The sequence below is a fragment of the Ahaetulla prasina genome, chromosome 4 (genome assembly GCF_028640845.1).
Source record: "Ahaetulla prasina isolate Xishuangbanna chromosome 4, ASM2864084v1, whole genome shotgun sequence".
Taxonomy (NCBI): domain Eukaryota; kingdom Metazoa; phylum Chordata; class Lepidosauria; order Squamata; family Colubridae; genus Ahaetulla; species Ahaetulla prasina.
In genome coordinates this window covers 66,426,516-66,446,536 of record NC_080542.1, presented here as the reverse complement: position 1 = coordinate 66,446,536, position 20,021 = coordinate 66,426,516, and the positions used below count along the sequence as shown (strand labels likewise).

Genomic DNA, 20,021 nt, shown 5'->3' with positions numbered 1-20,021 from the left:
CTGTGTAGTAGAAGTCAAAATAGGCAAGAAATTAGAAAATACCTATCAATCCTTGATCAGTACAAATCATTTGGACAGATGATTTATTTCACAGGGTTCTGAAAAGCAGGCAGTCCTAATCTCAGAACCATTGAATGTAATCAATGGTAGCACAGAAGACTAACCAGAAGACTGGAAAAGAGTTGATATGGAAAAATAGATCCAATAAATTATAGGCTGATCATTTTGAAATCAATGCCTGAAAAATATAAATCAAGCAACGGATTAGCACCTAGAAATGAACAAGGCAATTAGTAGAAGCCAGCATGGGTTTCTTAAAAACAGATCATGCCAGGGCAAATCTTATTGCTTTCTTTGATAAAGTGACTATATTAGAGGATCAGGGAAATGCTGCGGACATCTTATACTTGGTATAAGGTATTTGATAAAGTAGGCCCCAGGGTACTTCTTGATGAGATAGAACAATGTAGAATAGACAGTACCATCACTGAATGGATTCATACTTGGCTGACCAACCTGCCCTATGATTCTAATCTGGCAAAAAAATATGAAGTTTGAAATTGGACTTGATCCAGCTGAAGCTCACACAGAAAAATTATGCAAAACTCCCTGGGGGGCAGACAGCTGGGCAGCAATTTAGAATGCCATACCTGTTCCATTCTACACCTTCTAAGTCTAAATCATATGATCCAGAACTGATTAAGGAACTGGAAAGAATTCCAGAAGTAAAACATTAAATGTTTTTTTTCTATTTTTTGAATGGCTGAATATTGATGGCAATCCACATTGGTAAATCCTGAAGAATGGGATGAATATGTAATAAACACCTTGTTTATTACAAGGTGTAGATTCTCTTTTCTGGAAGCTGTCACCACTAAATTGCTGTTTCCAAGATGAAATGTTTATTGCTTAAGAATTGGCTGCCAGAGTATTTCTTAACACAATCCAAAATGCTAACACTGGATTACACATCCCATTTCTTTGTTCCTAGGACCTTAACTTCCTAGAAGAGCTTCTTTGCTTCTTTGCTCTTTTTGAACTGTAGAAATCTTCTCTAATCTTTTGGATTATTGTAGGTGATTTTTTAAAATATCTGGGTTTCTCTTTGGATCATATACACTGGATATATAAAGTGGTCCATCTTGGTCCGATTTTTTTAGATGTCAAAATTTGGCATTTTAACAAAAGTGTATAGACTTTTTATATTCACTGTAAATATCCAAAATAACCAAGTCTTCTTTAATTCCAAAGTGTGAGATATAAGGATCCAATATAAGTAAAAATGAACTTTTAAAAGATTAAGGGGCCCAATCATTCAGCATCACATGGAACTATTCCAAGTCTTCCTTTCCCTTTACACTATTGGTGTATAAAAATATTTTGAAAAGTTGTTTCTATATTCTAGTGAAAGGATTAGAGCATGTACAGAGTGTACCTACCTCAACTTTTGATTCCCTGCAGAGCTGAGCTCCATAGTGCACTACCTGCAAAGATAAAGTCTCCAGACTAATTGTCAAATAGCCTTGCTTGTAACTTAAAACGTGTATTCTCAGCAAGTGAGATAGCACCCCCTAACAAAGCTCTGGGCTATATGCCAGAAAATGTATTCTTTTCCCCTTTCTGTGGTCCATTGTTTTCAGAATGCTGAAAAAATCATGAGGTTTACATGAACCATGTATATGAAATAATGTTTCTATAGCAATGACGATCTACGCAAGCAATATGTTAGACTATAAAAAGAAAAAAGTTTTAACAAAAGTTTTAACTTAGCAAAAGTTTTAGAAAAAAGTTTTGACACCCCTGCCCTAGAGTTTCCAGACAATGTTTTTCTCTCTGCCTTGCTGTTTAAGGTGGAAGATTAAAGGTCGCCCAGGTTTGCTTTCTGATTATATATAAAACTGATTATCAGTTGCCTCCTGTTCAGAGTTTCATTGGACTTATCACATTCTGAGCTGCACTCAAAAACCTCACACTAGTAACACCTAATACTCTAGAACAGGGGTGTCAAACTCGATTTCTTTGAGGGACGCGTCAGGGTTGTGTTTGACCTTGTGACCAGGTTGGATGTGACCAGAGTAGGCATGGCCTGCTTAGCGTGACTTGTGTTGGGGCGCCTATGGCCAGTGAAAACAAGCTCCTAAGCTCCATTTTTGGCCGCAGTGGATTCCTACAACCCTCTGCCAGTGAAAATGGAGCTCAGGTGGGCTGTTGGCAGACCTCCCAAGCACTGTTTTCGCTGGCAGAGGCACTGTGGGCCGGTTCTTTGCTGTTTCCAGGGTAGCCCTGCAGGCCAGTTCTAAGCATCCTGCGGCTTGGATCTGGCCCTCAGGCTTTGAGTTTGACACCCCTGCCCTAGAGTTTCCAGACAATATTTTCTAGTTATTCTAAGTTTCCAGTATAAGCACATTTAAGTATTGGTGGACCTAGAAAGTGAATTTATTCAGCTCCTAGGAATCTGCTGTTCATAAGCTTGCTGATGGGGACAGTAGAAAGTAAAACACACATGGCTACAAAATGTCCTTTGATGAGTCATGCTAAATCACTTTTCTTTGCCTTTCTGTCTTGATGTCCACGGACAACAATCTTAGTCAGCATTGGGAATGCTGCAAATGATACCAATCATAATCTAACAGGAAGCAGCAGGTGAAGCTAAGCAAGATCACATCAAATACCTGTACAATTAGCACAGGGCCCCCCCAAGGCTGTGTGCTCTCCCCACTTCTCTTCTCTCTGTATACCAATGACTGCATCTCCAATGATCCATCTGTTAAGCTACTGAAGTTCGCAGATGACACAACAGTGATTGGTCTCATTCGAGACAATGACGAATCCGCATATAGACGAGAGGTCGAACGACTAGCCTTGTGGTGCAACCAAAACAATCTGGAACTGAACACACTCAAAACCGTAGAAATGGTGGTAGACTTTAGGAAAAACCCTTCCATACTTCCACCTCTCACAATACTTGACAACACAGTATCAACAGTAGAAACCTTCAAATTTCTGGGTTCTATCATATCGCAAGATCTCAAATGGACAGCTAACATCAAAAACATCATTAAAAAAGGACAACAAAGAATGTTCTTTCTGCGCCAACTCAGTAAGCTCAAACTGCCCAAGGAGCTGCTGATCCAATTCTACAGAGGAATTATTGAGTCTGTCATTTGCACCTCTATAACTGTCTGGTTCGGTTCTGCAACCCAACAAGAAAAACACAGACTTCAGAGGATAATTAGAACTGCAGAAAAAATAATTGCTACCAACCTGCCTTCCATTGAGGACCTGTATACTGCACGAATCAAGAAGAGGGCCGTGAAAATATTCGCAGATCCCTCGCATCCTGGACATAAACTGTTTCAACTCCTACCCTCAAAACGACGCTATAGAGCACTGCACACCAGAACAACTAGACACAAGAACAGTTTTTTCCCGAAGGCCATCACTCTGCTAAACAAATAATTCCCTCAACACTGTCAGACTATTTACTGAATCTGCACTACTATTAATCGTTTCATAGTTCCCATCACCAATCTCTTTCCACTTATGACTGTATGACTATAACTTGTTGCTGGCAATCCTTATGATTTATATTGATATATTGATCATCAATTGTGTTGTAAATGTTGTACCTTGATGAACGTATCTTTTCTTTTATGTACACTGAGAGCATATGCACCAAGACAAATTCCTTGTGTGTCCAATCACACTTGGCCAATAAAATTCTATTCTATTCTATTCTATTCTATTCTATTCTAATGAAGCATAACAGTGGTGGTAGGAAAAATATGTTTCATGTTGATTTCCTGCTTCTAAATTGTATTGTTTTCATTTTCATAATGACTCACAGTTAAAGAGTTTATTATTGGTATAATTATTGGAGTATTTATTCAATTTCTGTTTGAAATGGAGTGTTTTGTGGTAGTTTCAAGGACAGCTCTGCACTTTTTTACTTGAAAAAGATCAACTATGCAAAATTATAATTAGGAATGAATTATATACTGTAAATGCTGAGACAAAGAAAAAAGCATACTCTTTTTTCTTCCTCCAATATTTGGCCACTCCGAATTGCTCAGTCCACTTTGCTTTCCCCTGAAAAAAAGCACTATTCTGAAGTAGAGTAAGGTTTAATTTCCTATTAGTAGATCAATGCTGAATATCCATGCTGCTCAAATTATATTTGTCACATTTAGAATTTGTCATGTGCAATGAAATTAATAGGAAAATTATTCATATTTAATGTAAACCATTATCAATTTTTAATGTGTAGGTTTTATCCTGAGAATGATTGCAGAATGTCAAGAACCTCCAAACTGACCTTATGACTTTGTCCGGGTCTACAGACCCTACTAATTATGTATAATATGCCTGCACCTATCCTCTCTAACTGCAGGTGGAAAGTTAATCTTTTTAAAATGTACCCTTGTTAAAACAATACTTTTAACATAGTATTTTCCCATTGATTTCTTACTGATGATTATACTTCTTATATTTGCTGATATTTGATTACTATTCAATATTTAATATTAGTGATCGTTGGTGTATCAAGTTTCTCTACCCAAAGAGACTCAGACAGGGAAGTTCCATGTGTCATCTGCTGCCTGTGCAAACTAATTTAGGAAATCCAGTGGGGTGAGGATAAGATGAGCAAAAATAGTTACCATATGGCTATCAGTTTTGGTAGCATTCCCATGAAATTTATATGCAAACAAGCCTTTATCCTAGGAGTCTGCACAATCAATAGCTACTTTTACACAGTTGCAGATAGTGGATGCAGTTACCTTATTGTTGCTGAGATCAAAAGTTAAACAGGGTTGTATCTGGTTAGCACTTGAATGGAACATTCAATGATACTTGTGTTTGTGCGTGCGTGCCTCAGAGTCAACCTCAACTGCTAGCAACTGCTGGAAAAAATTCATGCACTTTTCTTGGTAAAAAATTTTTTGGAACTCTTGATGGCTTACCTAGGGACTGAGAGAAAGTGAATGTCCCAAAGTGACTTAGCTGGGTTTTTAATAAAACTTAAAGTAACATTCTGGTTTCTAGTGCTGTGCCTTTAACCATTACACAAAGTTGGCTTTTGCAGACTAAAACTCATAAAATATTGGCAAGTTACTATATAGGGTTATATGAAAGTCATTAGGTATCAAATGTAACATAAGGAACATTACAGTTTTTGTATTTACTCACAAAAATAAGATGGTGCTCTTATAAGGTGGATATCTCTGTATTCAGCCTCTCATTTTTAGTTGGCTCATTCACAACTATATGTGACTGGTGATAAAAAACAAATGCTTATTTTGCATGTGCAGTATAATTCTTATTTCTGCCTAATTTCATTAGCTGCTTGTATTTTCAGGAATCAAGCAAGAAAAAAAGGAGTTATTTATTTATATACTTAACCATATTTATACAACTCCCAGGATGTTCCAATAATAAGATTAAAAATATAGAAATCAAATATCAATTAGGCTTAAATTTAGCAAGATAATGTGAATAGCAACAACACAGCAACGCCCCACCCCCATACCAGTGGATGAAAACAATAACTATCATCATTCAAAGCATGATGAAATAATCTGATTTTCAAGTTGTTCTCCAACTTCAAGTTTTTTGGCTGTTCTCCAAAGCACCTGAGGGTAGAACAAGAAGCAATGGGTGGAAACTGATCAAAGAAAGAAGCAACTTAGAACTAAGGAGAAATTTCCTGACAGTTAGAACAATTAATAAGTGGAACGACTTGCCTGCAGAAGTTGTGAATGCTCCAACACTGGAAATTTTTAAGAAAATGTTGGATAACCATCTGACTGAGATGGTGTAGGGTTCCTGCCTAGGCAGGGGGTTGGACTAGAAGGCCTCCAAGGTCCCTTCCAACTCTGTTGTTATGTTATGTAAGTACCAGCAAGAAGGGGCAAGGCATCACTCCTAAATTAGGATATTCCAAAGCATGGGTGCTATTATGTTCTTTGGGACTTTTAATTGGACTTGGAAATCTAGCAGTAATCAACAAGGCAACTGGAGATAAATTTTATATTATAGTGGCAGTGATCAACATGAGCTAGCTTTTGGGCTGCTACATGTTATCTTACTGCAGTTTCTTGGCCATTTTCAATATATATATTGAACCTTTGGGGGAGGGGGAGGAGGTGCCTTCAAGTTAGCACTGATTCCTGATGCAGTTTTCTTGACATGATTTCAGAAGTGGCTTGCCATTTCCTGCCTCCTAGGACTGAGAGTAAGTAACTGGTCCAAAAGCAACCAGCTGATTTTGTACTTAAGAAAGAACTAACACTAGTCTCCTGGTTTCTAGCTGGATGCCTTAACCATTACACTGAATTGGCTCTTCATAAAATATACAGCAGGAATTCTATTGTGTAACTATGAGGATGGGAGTTAACATTTGCCAGATTTTAGGATCCAGGTGGGACCACAATTGGCAGAACATCCTGGGGGGTGTGGGGTGGAGGTTCTTGGCTTGACTGCTACTTAACAAAAGTTCAGAGTCTAGACGGATCTCCAAATACAGAACATGCTCCTTCAAGGAAAGAGCAACCCCCAGTCAGCAGCAGAGCTAAGATCTTCCTGGACAGCAGCAACTCCATTTTGCTGGGATTAAATGTGAACATCTTTCTATCCATCCCTCCACAGCCTTATAATCCTGGTATAGGACTTCCATAACATCTTGACTTGGCCTGTGAAGAGCATGTAAAGCTGGATATTATGTAAAAGATCAAGTTCTTTAATTTGATTTATTACCAATCGAATTGCATGGACTCCAGTGCCTTTAGAGGGTTCAGGGTTGGGATTGTAAAGTAGATTTACATAGAATTAAAGTGTGTGTGTGTGTGTCTAGCTTGACATTTTTCATTTTGCTTTTTAAGATGCTGCAAACCCCTTACCTAGCTAGCAAGAAATATCCGCTCAACTTCTGGAGTTTATTTTATTGTTGCAATATATATTAAGAATTAACACCTATGTAGCTGGAAATTTCCCCGTTCCCCATTACTTTGTAAATCACCGCGCAGAAGAAATGGCAGAGATGAATTAATGTACACCACAAAGGTCTCCTTCCACGGCCGGCCGCTGTCGACTCATTTCCCGACTTCTCGTTTTGCTGCTCGGCGGTAGGTAGCGCGCCTCCTTCCCGTGCCCTGGTTGCCTCCCGCTTTTCCTATCGAAGTAGTGGGAGGCAGCCCCATGGGCCAGAGAAGCAGCTACTGCTTAGCGAAGTCTGCGAGGCGGTCCCGGGGCGGGGACTACAAATCCTGCCCCACGATTCATTCCGCTTCCGCCAACTGCGTTGCGGCCTCTCTTTGTGCTGCTTCTAGGCGCTCCGCCTAGAGTAGCCCTCCCGCCCTTCCTGGTCACTGGGGATTGCTCCCGGAGCAGGATCGACGTCCGGAGTCATCAATAACTGGAGACATGCCGTGATTGGTAGCCTAAATAAGAGGCGTTTTCCAGAGATTGTGGAAATCCGGAGCTCTAATCAGGTTCTTTTCCTCTCTCCTGGAAAGTGAACGATTGTTTCCATTTCAAATCTAAGCAAAGGATTGAGGATCCTTTTGTCTCTTTGATCTTTGCTTCTCCTTTCTCTCTCCGGACACTTGGAGTCTTTTGCCACCACCACGCCTCACCCCTACTCCGTTCTTGAGACATCTCTTCCTTTTTGCACCCTTTAAAGACGGAATGCTGGAGGGAATGCCGCTCCTACTGACAGCTTCCAAGTGCATCTGAGTAAACCAGGCAGAAAGAGAAACCCTCGACTGAGGAAAAAAAGGAGAAATGAGCCCTTTTCAGCAGGGATTATTAGTGCTGCTCTTCTTATTCCTGGAGGTAAATTGAAAGGGCCAAAAATGACGTCTGTAAATGCAAATTCTTTGAAAATGTTTTGCACAGCAGGGTTGTGATGGGAGTGAGCTCTGAGGTTTGCAGAGATTGGAATCAAGGTAGGCAGCCAAGTTGAGAGGAGCCACCAAACATTTCTCAAACCTGTACCGAGGATTTGGAAGAGAAGGGTTCTTTGTGTCAACATTGCTTTCTCTTTTGTAAGAGGGGATGCTTGGTAAAGTCTGAAGTTACTCAGCTCACATATGGTTTGCCATCTTAGACCAGATTTTATATGTATGTTATTTTCCAATGAATAATTCTTTTTCTCCCTGAAAAGTAGCTATGGGAAATTTAATGACACATAGAAAAGGCTACTTAATGTTTTGAGGCATTTTTTCTTTACTAAATTTCCATACAGGAAATAATGCTTTGGTTAAGATTCCAGTTTCCCTTGCATGATTGATTTGCTGTTTTTTCCAAGTTGCCTTCAATGTACATCTTGGACTTAAACAATGAGTTTTAACTGGCCTGTCTGAAACTAAATTAAATTTCAGTGTGAAATTATCCCATCCCATCCCCTCCCCTCCCCTATTCTTTTTCTTTTTCTTATTATACACTTTGGTTTATAAAGAGAGCACAAGGGTAACTAAAGGTGTTGAAGAGGCGTATCACATAAGCTTTTTGAGTCTCTAATCGCTGTGTTGATTAGGAAAGAATCTTTAAAGAAATTTTTTACCGGGAAGATCACAATCTGATTAATATGTTTTAAATTTCCTAAAGAGGCTAAGTCCTAAATGGGCCAAAGGCCTCCGGCTTTGTGTATATAATCCATATGTCTGAGGAGTCTGCTGCTAGAAGTGCACATTTGGCAAGGAGGTGTCTTTCCCCCCATAGAAATAGCTGTGAGGGAGTGCCATTATGTTTATTAAGGATGACGTTAACTCAGCTGTTCTCATACCTGCCCTCCTGTGAGTTGCAGCATATGCTCAGGGGTTTTGTACTTGTTTTGGTATGTACTTTCTTAATTCTATTATACATTTCTCCCAAAAGCTGAATTATATAAGTTAAATTCAGCAGGTTATCAAAAACTTTGGAGATTTCTATGTGCTGAAAAGCTCTATTTGCAATTTCAGAAAAGTAAGGATAGGTGGTAATTATGCAAAAAAGCTTAGGCTCAGGGCCATATTTAGATTTCAGGAAGCTAAGATAAAAAGCTAAATTCTGAGTTAACCTGATATGTCCTAAGGCTGGATGGAACTGAACAACCAGGACTATTCATAGGTCAGATCAGGTCATACTTTGGGGAGCAAATGAGATGTAAGATTTCGACTTAGAGACTGCTATGACGTTGTTCTTTCCAGAAATTAGTGGAAGAAGGTTCAGCTAGTTTTTCTTAACCACTTTTTGTTACTATTCTAGTGGTCCTGTGTTTTTATACTCCTCAGCAGTTTGTCAATGTCATTGCATGGATGAAAGGCATGATTTCATTGACTTTATTTTTCTGGTCTTCTTATCCAGGATTTCTACTTCTCTTTGGGACCAGTCCACTATATATATATGTATAAAATCTTCATTCTCATAATATATTCATTACTGATCTTGCTAGTAGTGTGAGTTAAAGTTCCCTGTTTCATAAAACATAGAATTCAATAAAGGTTCTCCTTCTAGAATTTGTTCTTTTACTTTACTATATTTCCTGAGCTTGGTAACTATTGATATGCCCTTTTCCTCTCTCTGCCTTTAAACTGAGACCATCAGAAAATACAACCAGGGATTGTAGAGCAAACTGCTTCATAGAACAATTAAAAATTAAGATTGCAATGTACAATCCAACTCAGAGGCCCTGTAATATTTCAGTAAGCTTTGTGGGATTTAAAAATAGATGTTTTCAGCACCAGTTACTAAGGTTTCATCAAGTGTGTGTTGCTTTTTTAATCTCTTCCATCACAATTCCTTTTCATCAAGGCTTTCTGCACATCTGGCATCATTAAGGAGTCACTTTTTTAAAGGAAGGGATTCTAACTTCAAGGCAGATTCTAGTGCTTTTTTAGAATGGATATTTGGTCTTTTCATGTTTATTGTTGACTAAGTTGTTTCCCAGGTATATTCTGTGTATTAGCAAAATATTGACCAGAGTAGGGAGATGGGAATATGAAGAAGATGGGTATATATGCTGCTCAGATTAAAAAATAGAAAGTAGGCTTTGTAGCTTTATATAATGATAATCTTACACTGGTATGAGACCAATTAAAGGGGACATATTATCATGGATCCCTTCCCGAATGACCCTAATCATTCAGCCTTTTTCCTTATCTATATAGCCAAACTCATTATCCAGTTTCTTAGTTAATATAAGAGTCTATGCCCAAGAGTATAGTCATCCATGCCACAAGATTTGCACACATCTACTAGCTTTATTAATTTTCACATTCAATGTAATGCTGGATCTACAAAATTTGTACCACTTTATATACATTTTGGTTATAATAGAGTGTTGTGGATTAGAATATACAATAGCCATAGTTTATAATGTAAAACTGGAGAATCTCTTCAGTAAAAGTATGTTATTTTCTGTTAAAACAATGAACGTATTTAATAATAGGTATGTCAAATTTATATTATTATTTATATTATTCATGCCATATATTGTATTATATGCCAACATTTTCTGATTGGCAGCAAATTCCTGTGACAAAATTCTTTCCTAGACCCATCCAAACATGCAATCGAATCTTCCTTCAAAGATATATGTCAAGGATGGGCTTCTTGGGTTCCAACTTTGCTTGGAAAATGTCAGGAATGAAGAATCAGAATCAGAACCAAGTTCCAGTTAAGAAGATTTATTGCTCAAGCCTATACACAAGAATCTAGTCAACTAATGGTCAGCACTAGATTGACACTAAATAAGAGTCAACAGAATTCAAGGGTGGCTGGACTTGGAGGAACATTTGTGGCCATGTATTGATTCTAGGCAGAATTCTCTCCTCATTCAACCCAGGTTCTGCTTCTTCATTTCCTACAGATAGCTCTTATGGAAATAGCTACAATATCCTCTGAGTATTTCATTGGTTTGATTGTTTTCATATAGATGAAGCATAAAAATGTTTTACAGATTTTAATATTAAGCAAACCTCAGCTTTCATCTCTAGATTTTTGTGATCTTTCAGCTTTGGTATTTGATAAATTAAAAGCAACATATACATGCTGAATCACTGCCTTTATAAGTCTGGGAGATGAGGGGTTTTCTTTGGTTGAAATTAGACTCATGGCCAATTGGGGAAATGGGCATACAACAAATAAACTTGTGGGATACTGTTTTGATCCATGTCTCTTCAAGAATTAGCAATATTATGCTAGGCTTCAAAAAAGCATTTTGTTATCCTATATTAAAATTTTTGGTCCTTTAATGACCAATAATGATAATGCAAGATGTTCTTGAGGTATATTAGTATTGCATGATAACTTTTGTCAAGTCAAAAGTAAAGAGTCTAGAATAAATGATAGCAGGAATACTACAGTTCTTTGTATGGAAGATTATTATGCAAGCTTTCCCATCTCATTGGCTTTCTTGGCCAATTATAGATCTATGATGTTATAGAATTGTCCTATTCTGTGAAGTTTTTTTTATATGTGTGTACAGATCCTGAAGGTCTCATTCAGTTCAAAATATAGGATCAAGTGCAGATGTCAATGCTTTTCCATCCTCACACTTTATAAAAATTATTGTGCTACCTTGAGTTAGGATTTCACTTAATTCTGTTCTGTAGAGTTTTCTTTCTAAAAACCCAAGGCTGGTTAATTTCTCAGTCTCAGTGCTTTATTTCTCTTTGCTATCAGTAACATCTCATTTTTCTAAATAATGTTCTCTACTTTCTCCCAAATTTTTGGAACCATTTTACATTAAATGTTTGTGCCTTTCCACAAGCCACAGAGAAGATTGCAGATTAGACCCAGTATATTGTTTCTAAGCAGTGGTGGACTTCAAATAATTTAAGAACAGGTTCTCTGCCCTAATGACCAACTGGATAGGCTTGGCTGGGTGGTCATGTGATTTAGTGGGCATGGCCAACATGATGTCACGCACATCGAGGGGCACTTAGCTTTGTCCGGCCTCTCGTGACCATGGGGATGCTTCAATAGCCATAAGTGTGAAACAGTCATAAGTCACTTTTTTCAGTGCCATTGTAAAAGGTAAAGGTAAAGGTTCCTCTTGCACATACGTGCTAGACATTGGCAACTCTAGGGGGCGGTGCTCATCTCCGTTTCAAAGCTGAAGATCCAGCGCTATCTGAAGACGTCTCCGTGGTCATGTGGCTGGCATGACTCAACGCCGAGGGAGACCACTGTACCTCAGATTGCCGGGTGTGAATCCCTCTTTGTGAGGTGGGGTCATAGGTGTCAGATGGGCTTGTTTGTCGCGTACCTGGCTCCTTGCTACATGACAGCCGCCCTGCCCGAGCTCTTGGAAGTGCTGGCTGGGGTGGCAGTGGAGACCCCCAGACTTATAGTCATGGGGGACTTCAACTTGCCATCTTCTGGCAAATCATCGACAGCAGCTCGGGAGTTCATGGCTTCCATGACGGCCTTGGACCTGACCCAAGTAGTCGATGGCCCTACTCACACGCACGCTGGATTTGATTTTTATCTCTGGTCAGTGGTTGAAGGATCTGGACTTGAGGGATGAAGTCATTGAACCTTTGTCATGGTCAGATCACTCCCTCCTTCACCTAGACTTTCTGACTGCTACTCACCGCCGCAGGGAGACGGAACCAATATGTTGGTTCCGTCCCAGGTGCCTGATGGACCCGGAGAGGTTCCAGACGGAGCTTGAGCCATTTCCTGAGGGTCTGGCTCACGGCACGGCTGAAGAACTAGTCGCGGCCTGGGAACGGGCCGCGGCTGGGGCTTTAGACCGCGTCGTGCCTTTGCAGCCTCTGACCCGGCGTAGATCCCAACCGGCTCCTTGGTTCTCCGAGGAGCTGAGGGGGATGAAACGCCGGAGAAGACGCCTAGAGAGTTCGTGGAGGTCCAGTCGTTCGGAGGCTGATCGGACACAAGTTAGGTCCTATAATAGGACCTACCTTGTGGCACTGAGGGAAGCGAGACGTTGCTACGTCTCGTCCCTCATTGCGTTGGCAGATAACCGCTCAGCCGCCCTGTTTCGGGTGACCCGTTCCCTCCTTCACCAGGGGGAGCGGGATGACCCGTTGCAGGGACGTGCTGAGGAGTTTAACGGTTATCTATACGATAAAATCGTTCAGCTTCGGGACGGTCTGGACCAAAATTGCAGGGATCCAGATGGGGCGTCTGAGGGCGGTCTTGTTGACATTGTTTGGGATGAGTTTGACCCTGTGGCTCCCAAGGACATGGACAGGTTGCTGGGTAGGTTGAATGCCACCACGTGTTTACTGGACCCGTGCCCCTTCTGGTTGGTACTGGCCACTCAGGAGGTGACACGAGGCTGGCTCCAGGCGATTACGAACGCTTCTTTGTTGGAGGGAGTCTTTCCGACCGCCTTGAAAGAGGCAGTGGTGAGGCCCCTCCTCAAGAAGCCTTCCCTGGACCCAGCTGTTTTAGGTAATTATCGTCCGGTCTCCAACCTTCGCTTTGCGGCGAAGGTTGTAGAGACTATGGTGGCATGTCAGTTTCCCCGGCACCTGGAGGAAACTGTCTATCTAGACCCGTTCCAGTCTGGTTTCCGGCCCGGTTACAGCACCGAGACGGCTTTGGTTGCGTTGGTGGATGATCTCTGGAGGGCCAGGGATAGGGGTTGCTCCTCTGCCCTAGTCCTATTAGACCTCTCAGCGGCTTTTGATACCATCGACCATGGTATCCTGCTGCGCCGGTTGGAGGGATTGGGAGTGGGAGGCACCGTTTATCGGTGGTTCTCCTCCTATCTCTCCGATCGGTCGCAGACGGTGTTGACAGGGGGGCAGAGGTCGGCCCCGAGTCGCCTCACTTGTGGGGTGCCGCAGGGGTCGATTCTCTCGCCCCTTCTGTTCAACATCTATATGAAGCCGTTGGGTGAGATCATCAGTGGCTTCGGTGTGAGGTACCAGCTGTACGCTGATGACACTCAGCTGTACTTTTCCACACCGGGCCACCCCAACGAAGCTATCGAAGTGCTGTCCCGGTGTCTGGAAGCCGTACGGGTCTGGATGGGGAGAAACAGGCTCAAGCTCAATCCCTCCAAGACAGAGTGGCTGTGGATGCCGGCATCCCGGTACAGTCAGCTGAGTCCGCGGCTGACTGTTGGGGGGCGAGTCATTGGCCCCGATGGAGAGGGTGCGCAACTTGGGTGTCCTCCTGGATGAACGGCTGTCTTTTGAAGATCATTTGACGGCCGTCTCCAGGAGAGCTTTTTACCAGGTTCGCCTTGTTCGCCAGTTGCGCCCCTTTCTAGACCGGGATGCCCTACGCAGGGTCACTCACGCCCTCGTGACGTCTCGTCTGGATTACTGCAATGCTCTCTACATGGGGCTCCCCTTGAAGGGCACCCAGAGGCTTCAGTTAGTTCAGAATGTGGCTGCACGGGTGATAGAGGGAGCCCCTCGTGGCTCCCATGTGACACCTCTCCTGCGCAGACTGCACTGGCTACCTGTGGCCTTCCAGGTGCGCTTCAAGGTTCTGGTAACTATCTTTAAAGCGCTCCATGGCATAGGGCCGGGCTATTTACGGGACCGCCTGCTGCTACCGAATACCTCTCACCAACCCGTGCGCTCTCACAGAGAGGGACTCCTCAGGGTGCCGTCTGCTAGACAGTGTCGTTTGGCGACACCCAGGGGAAGGGCCTTCTCTGTGGGGGCTCCCACCCTCTGGAACGAACTCCCCCCAGGACTTCGTCAACTTCCGGACCTCCGAACCTTCCGCCGTGAGCTTAAAACATATCTATTCATCTGCGCAGGACTGGATTAGATTTTAAATTTATACGGGTTTTAATGGGTTTTATTATTTATATTGTTCTTTTTTAGTTATTTGGCTGTGTAGAATAAGTTTTTTAATTGATATTTTATTCTGTATTTATATGTACCTTTTTATTTGCCTGTGAACCGCCCTGAGTCCCTAGGGAGATAGGGCGGTATACAAATACGATAAATAAATAAATAAATAAAATAAATAAAGGTGCACGGAACGCTGTTACCTTCCCACAAAAGTGGTCCCTATTTTTTCTACTTGCATTTTTATGTGCTTTCAAAACTGCTAGGTTGGCAGAACCTGGGACAAGTAACGGGAGCTCACCCCATTACATGGCAGCATTAGGGATTCGAACTGCTGAGCTGCCAACTTTTCGATCGACAAGCCCAACGTCCTAGCCTCTGAGCCACTCCGTCCATTGTAACTTTTTAAAAAATAATTATTTTTATTATACTTTTTCCTTTGTTATACATACTGTTTCCATTTCTGCAATGGCAGTGTGCTATCTGTATCAAATCTCTTTTAAATATACATAGTTTTATACACACCCTAATTATAACCATTATAATTAGTTATATAATACATACAATATAATCTTCCCTCTAATCGCCCTATACAATTTAATTATAATCAAGTATAATCCAGTGATAATATTGCTTATGGTATTATTGCTTATATATATATTTACTTTTATTTTATTGATTGTCCTTAATTATAAATTACTAACTTCTGCTTCTATTTATAAAATACTGGTAGGTCCCAAGTTAAATAGTACTCTGTTTCTTCTTTGTCCTTAATTTTCATAGTTAACCTGTCCATTTTAGCACAGTCTAATATTTTCTTTATTACATTTTCATCTATGGGTATATTTTCATTTTTCCAATTTTGTGCATACATAATTCTTGCTGCCATTATCACATGTAATATTAAATATATTTTTTTATTACATTTTCCCAGTAATATACCCAGTAATATACCTAAAAACAATTTTGGTTTTAAATTTATTTCTTGTTTTGTCATTTTTTCTAACCACCTTTTTATCTTAAACCAATATTTTTTCTCTATTGGACAGGTCCACTACATATGGTAATAGGAATTAGGTATCTGTTTACATTTCCAGTACCATTGTAACTTTGAATGGTCACTAAATGTACTATTGTAAATCAAGGATTACCTATGCAAAAATACAAAAAGCTTCTTTGCTTGCAAAAAGCTGCCCTAAATACTAATTATTAGATTAGAAATGGGGGAACACACATTGAAGATCAATGAGTCACAGCTGTCATGGAAAGCTAAAGCATTCTGTCTGAATACCTTCCTTTTTCTCAGCAATATCTGCAACCCAAATTACAAATCAGGCAGGGAGCCAGAGCACATTGAGGAATTAAAATAGTTAAAATACAGCCAACTCTTGCTCATAAAGTGAAATCCTTTAGCAGAGAGGTCATTTAAGCTCTCCAGAAAGTGATAGGCATATTTAGGCTACAAAATGCTGAGCTAAAGAGACAAATTAACACCTTGAGTGAGGGTAATCCCATTCTGCCTTTGTTCAGACCTTGCTGCAGGGACTTTCTGCCTATGAATAGAGCTATCTCTTTATCTCTTAATTGCTGACATCTGCTGTGGGCTATTAAGGAAGGTGGGGGCTGCTTCCTCCCTCTAAGAAAACAAATTTCTCCATTTCTCATCCAGGGAAATATATTCTTCCTTTTTAATATTTCTCAAAATATTTCATTTTTCTGGGAGAGGGGTGGGTGCTAACTTTCTACAATTGATGCCATGTTACTAGACCCTATTATCATGAGAGCAAACTATAACAAATTGGAATGTGGATCCATTTATTATCAGTGAGCAATCATGTGCCTTACCTACTCTGAAGCAATGCAAGAGACACCTGTCCCAAAGATGCTTTTTCAACAGGCAACTGGCCTTTCTGGATCCAAGAAAGTCCAGTTGCCTCTTGAAAAAAGCATCTTTGGGACAACCATGACCTGGATGACTGAAGAATCCCCATAGACAAGAGACTCCTGTGAACTGACAAAGCACCCAGGAGCAGCAATAGATCCATTTGCACCACTTAAAGATACCATCTGGACTCACTCACCTCACAAGATATCCTAAGGTAATCATCCAGATTTAAAGAAAAATTACATGCCCTCAGAAAGGCAGTAAAAAAAATCAGAATGCCAAGCTTGCATCCTGCCTCTCAGCCATTTCTTCTATGGCTATGCCAACCCTTCTGTAAATAGCTGTTCAAGTCCCAAGAATAAAAGTATCACCAGAAACTATTGGGGTCGGGTGGAACTCTAGAGAAGCTCAGCTACAGACAGTGTGGGCACTTAAAGCAGCAGGGGCGGCAATTAAGGATTAGACTAGAAATACAGGCACACTAGAATCTTTCCTTCCTGCGTTCCTTGTGGGATAAGCCCTGTAAAGTGGGAAAATATTTCTTCCAACAACTGGTTCTCTGAACTGCTCAGAAAAGTAACATACGGTTTGGGAGAACCAGTGCAAACCGGCAGGAGTCCACCACTGTTTCTAAGCGATTCTTTATTCTTTTGATTACTGCTCCATCTATTTCTGAGAATTTAAGATAACTTTTTAAATATAAGCACTTGCATTAGAAAATGGACTAATTAAATATGTTCTGTATTCTTAAGACTAAATTTAGTTCATAATTTAATATAGTCTTCCTGCATTATTTGCAAACCCCAGTGCAAAATCCTTGTTTCTGAGGCTGTACTTGAGAATTACTCAAGATGTCTCAGATAGACCTGTTGTATAATTTTATTGGAAATGATAATTTGTCATTGATTTATATCTCATAAGATAGAAGAGAAAAATATGGCTTGGCCAATGTATTTCCTACATGTAAATATAAACTCTTTATTATTCACTGTTGTGACTGCTTAGTTTGTCATTGTTTGGCCCAAAAGCTCCCAAGAAAGGGAAATGGTCAATAGGAGATGTGAGCATAACTCTAATGACTCAGCAGTAATAGGCAGCAAAAAGAACAGCAGACAGGAAGCAAGAGACCTTAGCATATACTATACTAACTTTTGACTTCAGCCCTATATTAAATACAATTACTAATTCGAAATTTTAACATAACATAACATCAGAGTTGGAAGGGACCTTGGAGGCCTTCTAGTCCAACCCCCTGCCCAGGCAGGAAACCCTACACCATCTCAGTCAGATGGTTATCCAACATTTTCTTAAAAATTTCCAGTGTTTTATACTTGTCCTTTTGTCCCTCTGTTTGTCAGAGAGCTCATGCTGCTGTCATCTGGAATATCTTGTTTTTTTTTGTCTATGATACTGGTTTTGTTTGAGCTTTTTATTGTTTTTCAGAGTTTTCAATCCAGAGTTTCTGAATTTCTATCCTCTAGGATTTCTATTCATGGACTCCTTCCTATTCTGTCCTCTTAGTCTGCTGAAGTCAGCTCTCTTAAAGTCTAAAAACTAGCCTGAATTTGTTCAGTTGCCTGTGCTTGCATTATGTCAGTATTCTAGTATGATATGGTCATTCTCCCCCAAAGTTCCTACAACTTTTACTCCTTTAGCCGTTTTTTCTCTGTGAGTAAGATTTAAGTCCAGTATAGCTGACCCTCTAATTCTTTCCTTCACTTTAAAGATGACATAATTGTTAGCTAGGCACATCAAGAAGCTATTTGATCTCCCACTTGCTGCAAGGTTTATTTCCCTGTTGATAGTTAAAGACTGCCATCAGTATAGCGGTGGGTTTCCTTCACACCTCAGCTAACTGATTAGCAAAAAGTTCACCTATTTCATATGGTTGGTTGGGTGGCTTTTAGTACACATCTATAGCAATTAGGCAATTAGATATTGGAACACTGCTATCCTGTTACCCCTAGTCCTTCTTTTCAATAGGTTAGACATACCCAAATCCTGCAACCGTTCTTCATAGTTTTTAACCTCCAGCCTCTTGATCATCTTTGTTGCTGTTTTCTGCACTCTAATCCAGTATTTTTTTTAAAAGTGTAATACTGCATTGTAGTATCTTTTCTGCAAACCCATGTATGTACTAAAACATGTGTTAGTACATATAACTAAATTTGCAGAAATCAAATCTAGAAAGGTTAACAGTAACAGAATTAAAATCAAATTTGGATATACAGGTAGTCCTTAACTTATGACTGATTAAGACCAGAATTTCTATTCTTAAGCAAGATGATTAAGTGAGTTATGCCCAATTTTACGATCTTTTTGTCATAGTTATTAAGTGAATCACTGAAGTTGTTAAATGAACCATGCAGTTGTTAAGTGAATCTGGTTTCCTCTATTGACTTTGCTTGTTAGAAGCCAGCTGGGAAGGTTGCAAATAACCCCAGCTATTATAAATATATGCCAGTTTCCAAGCATCCAAATTTGGATCATGTGACTGTGGGGATGCTCTGACAGTCATAAGTGTAAGAAATGGTTGTAAGTCACTTTTTTCAGTGTCATTGTAACTTCAATGAGTCAATGAATGAACGAATGATTTTAAGTTGAAGATTACTTGCATGTGGTTTATCATTTTGGTTCTTTCTTTTTTAAAACATGATTCTTATCTATAGTCTTGACTTTAGGATATCATAATGTATTCTTCTGTTATCCATTCTTTATGAGATTTTTATTTTGCATTTGTAAGCTGTTAATAGAATTGTGATGTGGCAAGAGGACTTCTGATATTACAATTAGAGTTTTAAAGTAAATCTTTCAGAGAAAGAAAATAAGACACTTCTTCTGAAATAAATAATTCCCTTTCTGAGTCTGAAAGAAGTGAAGGGTAGGTGTGGGACCAATAGTATGTAAAATCCTCAAATCAGCAAACAAAAGACATACTAAAAGCTATTTAGTTTATCTTGAACAAGCTAAAAGTTAAAGGTTCTTCCAGGGAGAAAGCTTGCCAGAAGCCATTATGAAACAGGTAAGGTGCAGACCACAAAATTCTGGCAGGGAAGATCCTAAGTGCTGAGCACAGGCCATATGAAAAGTAGAAACAAACTTGTCTTCCTGCATTTGTTATCTTTGTAAAATTCCCAGTGAAACAAGCAAGTTAGAGATAATTATATAATCAAGGCAAGGTTGCTCTTATCTTAAGTTAACTAGTGTTTGTTCCTAAGTGCTCAGGAAGCTGATGTAATATGGTATCTGTAAGCAACTCGATAAAATGCTTGCTTGCTAACCTTGCCTTCTGCTCTGCTCTGTGATAACAGATCAATGAAATTTCAAAGCACCTTTAGCTATGGGTTATTGGCATTAACTGGATTAAGGGAATT

At 40.0% G+C, this 20,021-nt stretch overlaps 1 protein-coding gene across 1 annotated transcript in view; it reads left to right on the top strand.

Annotated features, from left to right (window-relative positions):
• Positions 1 to 7,282: 7,282 nt before the first annotated feature.
• Positions 7,283 to 20,021, top strand: part of VOPP1 (VOPP1 WW domain binding protein) — a 42,462-nt gene continuing 29,723 nt past the window's right edge. Inside the window, exon 1 of the mRNA XM_058181882.1 lies at positions 7,283 to 7,830. Coding sequence (XP_058037865.1) covers positions 7,780 to 7,830 — 51 coding nt within the window. The 5' untranslated portion in view covers positions 7,283 to 7,779. The remainder of the gene's footprint in view (positions 7,831 to 20,021) is intronic.